Source organism: Etheostoma spectabile, chromosome 24, assembly GCF_008692095.1.
Source record: "Etheostoma spectabile isolate EspeVRDwgs_2016 chromosome 24, UIUC_Espe_1.0, whole genome shotgun sequence".
Lineage (NCBI taxonomy): Eukaryota > Metazoa > Chordata > Actinopteri > Perciformes > Percidae > Etheostoma > Etheostoma spectabile.
In genome coordinates, this window is record NC_045756.1 from 7787687 (window position 1) to 7793185 (window position 5499).

At 42.5% G+C, this 5499-nt stretch overlaps 1 protein-coding gene across 5 annotated transcripts in view; it reads left to right on the forward strand.

Annotated features, from left to right (window-relative positions):
* Positions 1-5499, forward strand: part of als2b (alsin Rho guanine nucleotide exchange factor ALS2 b) — a 90412-nt gene that overhangs the window by 64009 nt on the left and 20904 nt on the right. For 3 of the 5 annotated variants that reach the window (XM_032506474.1, XM_032506477.1, XM_032506475.1), the window contains 6 exons: positions 321-510; positions 1121-1186; positions 2572-2734; positions 3027-3158; positions 3279-3407; positions 3566-3589. In XM_032506474.1, coding sequence (XP_032362365.1) covers positions 321-510; positions 1121-1186; positions 2572-2734; positions 3027-3158; positions 3279-3407; positions 3566-3589 — 704 coding nt within the window. The remainder of the gene's footprint in view (positions 1-320; positions 511-1120; positions 1187-2571; positions 2735-3026; positions 3159-3278; positions 3408-3565; positions 3590-5499) is intronic. The other 2 variants (XM_032506476.1, XM_032506478.1) reach the window with 1 other exon arrangement.

A 5499-nucleotide genomic window follows, 5' to 3' on the forward strand; every position in this document is an offset into this window, starting at 1 on the left:
AAATGGACCTTGAAAGTGCTTGAATTTGAACTTGGAAAAGGTGTACAAACCCTGAACAAGGTTGATACTGGTTTTCAAAATGAGAGGTTTCGAGTTCCAATCCCCTACACATCACTCACCAACCCTTTCTTCACCATTAGGGCTGTTAATTGGTCATAATCAATATGATGAGCATGAACTTTCGGCACTACTGCTGAGAGAACCCTGATTTTTCCAATTTCTCCTTATAATACTCGCCCTGACCAATGCTGCAGAGCAGCCAGAATTAGTTTTGCTTTGGCTGAATTTATTTGTCTGTATGTGTGCCGTCCCTTTTCTAGAGTCTCTGAGTTCGGCCCTCAGCCAGACGGCCATGGGGCTCCTCCACACTCTCGCAGGCCGATTCAGCCTCTTGTGTCACCTAACCGGGCAGCACTCCGCCAGCCTCACCGCAAACCTGCGCCGAGTCCGTGACGTCAAAAGCCTGCTCATCCTAGACCACGCCAGCATCTTCCTTGACTCTTACCATGAGTACGTGGTCGCCCATCATGATCGTTTCAGTAGTTATCGGTCTTTAAGGTCCCGTGATATGGTCCTCTTTGGATGCTTTTTTATAGATCTTAGTGGTCCCCTTACACTGTATTTGAAGTCTCTTTATATAGACCTTAGTGGTCCTAATACTGTATCTGAAGTCTCTTTTATATATACCTTAGTGGTCCCTAATACTGTATCTGAAGTCTCTTTTATATAGACCTTAGTGGTCCCCTAATACTGTATCTGAAGTATTTTTTTAATATAGACCTTAGTGGTCCCCTAATACTGTATCTGAAGTCTCTTTTATATAGACCTTAGTGGTCCCCTAATACTGTATCTGAAGTCTTATTTATATAAACCTTAGTGGTCCCCTAATACTGTATCTGAAGTCTCTTTTATATAGACCTTAGTGGTCCCCTAATACTGTATCTGAAGTCTCTTTTATATAGGCCTTAGTGGGGGGCCATAGGCAGGCTGGGGGAGCTCCTAATAATGTTAAAAAACCTCATAAAGGGAAATTTTCATGCCATGGGACCTTTAAAACAATATGTTCAATTGATAAAACAGATTTCTGCCAATTAATGCACATCCACGTCTCTCTTTAAAGGTACTGCAGCGCTGTGGGCAACTTCCAGGTGATGGGAGGTTTCCAGACCCTGACCAAACCCTCACTGTGAGCACACACACACACACACACACACACACACACACCCCAGAGATAGGGATTTTGAGACTTGAACTTGAGTCACATTTTATGCCTTTTTTTAAGACTCTGAACAGACTTTAGAAAGACTAAAGTGCGACACCATCTCACATCAGACAATCTGTCATGATGTCAGTTTTGAGTTATTAGTCTCTGACTATAAGATGTTACTACCAGGACTTAAAACGTACGGTAACATCAAACACAATTGAGACGACAGGATTGCGCCCCAACTCTAGCAAGACTCTCGGGATTTCATTCCGATATTGTAATTTAATAAAGTAAGGTAAGGTCGGCATAAGTCGCACACAGAGTGATTTCAGACTTGCCTTGAGACTTGTGAACAATCTTTATTTTATAAAATGTCTGATAACCTGACCGTAACCTATAACCTACCTGCTTACGCAACACTAGAGTTGGATCTTTTGGATTTTTACGAATCCGATGCCGAACCGGTACTTTAAAAAAAATTGGGATTCCTAAACCGATTCTTGAAAAATGACATCAAAGAGAGGTTCTTTTTATAGTTTTTTATTTTTTTATTTTTGAAAATTATTTTAATTTAACAATATATTAACGTTTTAAAGTACATCAATATATAATAAGTAAACCTAAGTCACCTAACACACAACTACAATCAGGAAAATATGGCATTTTATAAGTAGCTAACATTTACGGTAGCAAGCTAACGGTAGACTACAGAGAAAGTCTTTCTTTTTCCATCCGTTTTGGCGCATTAAGTGGAACCGAAATTTGCGTTCTAATCCGGTCCCATTCCTGCCGGTTACGCAGGAACCGGTTCCATTGTGGAACCGGGTTTCCGTACCCAACCCTACATAACATGTAATATGTAACGTATCTGCTGCGTGCGTCCACACGCGAGATGTTGACCGGTATTGTTTGTATCTGTTAATTTCTGAATTTAAAAAAAATAAGTAAATTTAAAAAAACTGTGATGTCATCAGAAGCTTTGGCTTAAAAAGTTTAGACAACAAGGCCCAAACAAAAAAGCCCTGAATGCAAAATATGTGGACTCTAGACTTAAGACTTGGACTCTAGCTCAGAGACTTGAAACTTTGACGCTAGCTCAGAGACATTATCTCTAGCCCAGAGACTTATAATTTGACTTGGACTCTAGTTTACAGACTTGAGACTTGTGTTGGACTCTAACTCAGAGACTTGTAACACAAACACACACACACTAACACACACACACAGTTTCTAAAAACACTGCTTTGATAAGGTGCTGTAACACAATATCCCAGTGATGTTGCCATTGATTGGTGGGACACATACGATTTCACATGACTCTAAATGCTGGAGACACAACTAACTCGTGCTAATTGTCTTTAAAGAGATTTCTTTGGGAAGAATCCCGAGCTGCTTAAAAGGCTGTCGGAGTGCAGCGAGGAGAACCCTACCATGGCCGACCTCCTGGTGGCGCTCTTCTTCCTCCCAACACACCACCTTCACGAATACGGCCGGCTGCTGCTCAAACTGGCCACCTGCTTTGAAGTGGTGGGTGAAGCACACACTATGGCAATGCAACCTTTGTAGTTTTGGGTTTTGAAGATTAGTAAGTATTTTATCTTTGCGCGGTATAACAGGATGTAGTTTCTATAAACAGAAACTTGGGGAATGTTAACCTCGAGAAAAATACAATTTCAAAAGAACGCCTTAAAAAAAGCATTAAAAGCATATAAAGTCAGGAAAAAAATATTAAATGGCATAAATCTACAGAATCTAACTCTTATTTAGAAAATCCCAATGCATTTTTTCACGCTAAATAGTGTGTGTGTGTGTGTTTTAGTGCTCCAATGAATACCAGGTGCTGCAGGACAGCTGCTCTAAGTTCGAATCTTTGACCCAACTGCTGAAGAGAAAAAGGAAAGATGCTGACTACACCTGTCATTTCTGGAAGAGCTTCCCTGGCAAAATGACGGTATTAACTTGTGTGTGTGTCTGTCTGTCTGTCAGTCTGCGTGTCTGTCAGTCTGCGTGTGCGTGTGTCTGTCTGATGATGTCACCTTCTAGCTGAATGGTGTCCCTGTGTGTTTGTCAGGACTCTCTCCGGAAGCCTCACCGCCGGCTCATCTGCGAGAGCAGCAACAAAGCTCTGACGCTGCAGAACGCCGGGAGGTTCTCCGTCAACTGGTTCATCGTGTTCAACGACGCTTTGGTCCACGCACAGGTCAGCTTCACGCACACACACACACACACACACACACACACACACACACACACACACACACACTTTTCATTAGGTGTAGTCGGTCAATATTTCAGACTCATCAGTAACTTGGTGTGTGTGTTTCAAGCGTTTGTGTGTGCTTGCCTCCGTGCTGTCAGGGCGTGGCGCCTTGTAAAAATCTTGTAAGTATGCTGGCAAAAGCAAATGTTAGGACTCTGTTCCCTGTCCCCAATCCCTTTGTGTGTGCGTGTGTGCGTGTGTGTGTGTGTGTGTGTGTGTGTGTGTGTGTGTGTGTGTGTGTGTGTGTGTGTGTGTGTGTGTGTGTGTGTGTGTGTGTGTGTGTGTGTGTGTGTGTGTGTGTGTGTGTGTGTGTGTGTGTGTGTGTGTGTGTGTGTGTGTGAGAGAGAGTGAGAGATAGGCTTAGGGCTCTGTATCATAGGATTCAGCTCCTAAACACATCGGAAACATACACCTGTCCACCTATAAAACTGGTGAAGTCATGTGTGGGGTTTAATTGGGCACCAACATATAAGCGTGGCTATTTTTTCAATTTTTTGGGCTTTTCCGCCTTTATAATTTGCGTCAAGACAGTTAGGAAAGAAAGGGACATGCAGGAAATCGTCACAGGTCGGATTCGAACCCTGGAACTCTGCGTTGAGGCATAAACCTCTTAATACATGTGCGCCTGCTCTACCCACTGAGCCAACTATAACTTTGTTGCTAGAACATCCCTCATGAGCATAACTTTGGACTACAGGAAATCTACTTGGAAACTTATATTTGCTTCATTTGAAGTCAAATAATGCATTTTTGCACAGAATTACATTTTTAAACTAGCTCCGAAAACCCTAATGGGCCATATTGTAGGTGCGTAATGACTTATATATTGTATATTTGGAAATATTATGTATTAATATGTCCAGTGATACCCAGCCCTATCCCGACCTCCGCCCTCTCTGTCTGCTCTACACCCGGCAGAGACTGCATGGAAGGATGAACCGACTGTAACCAAGGCTAAATGGGCTTTAATGCACTTTAGTTTTAGTCTCATCCATACATTTCTTTACCACACCTTACCTTACCATACGACCAAACCACCTCAACTGACTATTTACGATTTGAAAACCTTCCATTGTTCAGCCCTAATTGCAACCAATCCAAATTGAAATATGTAAACCTGTGAAGGGAGTTCCTTCATGCATCTTTCTAAGAGTATTTCTTTACCCGTTGAAGCCTTGGGTTTTACTGTTGGTTCATGTGTAATTTAAAGGCGCTCTAAGCAATGTCCCGCGTGTTTTAAGCTACAACATTTTTTGTCACATACAGCAAACATCTCCTCACTATCTGCTAGCTGCCTGTCCCCTGAACACACATAATTGATCTTTCGAGGATATTCACTTCAGCAGAAATACCCTCTGCCCTTTCAAAAAGTACCAACAGTTTCTGGTTCACGTCTCAAAAGCAATTTTCTGTCCTTCTCTCTCTCCCTCCCTGTTTGTCTCCTTTTCCTGCTTTCTATTTGCATTTCTGTCCGCTAAACCACCCCACCCCCACCTTTTATCTCTTCTAGTCTAGTCTGCACCAGTTTCATTTTTTCATTGTTTGAAAAATGAAATGTCAGGGCTGTGTTTAAAAAATATCAAGTTGGTGTGTTTTGAATTCCAGTCATGGTGTGTGTCCACTGTTGCCGTTGTTTCAACGCTTCCCGTTCATTTCTATGGAAGCAGCCGTGCAATGCATTCCAGTTGCGTTGCGGGGACTTTGGAGAAGCGGGGCGTCGACTCACCCGCTCCTAATTTGCACAACGTTAAATCCAGGCAACTTTATGCAAATGTGGTGAGGCCGGCTCGGCTCGACGCCTCTCAACAGCTGATGAACATCTTTTAAACTGCCTTCATGTCTGATAATCAAAATCGTCATGGAGAAAATCAGCGGGATTTTTACTCCCAGAACAACACAGACAAAGACCATGCATGCTTACTTCCTCTTTTAAAAACATGTGCAATATGTTGTCTTGCATGATTGACCCCCGGCATCCGTCCGTCTAATCTTAAACCAAATGCATCATTGTAAATGTCTTCAAAGTCTGCCT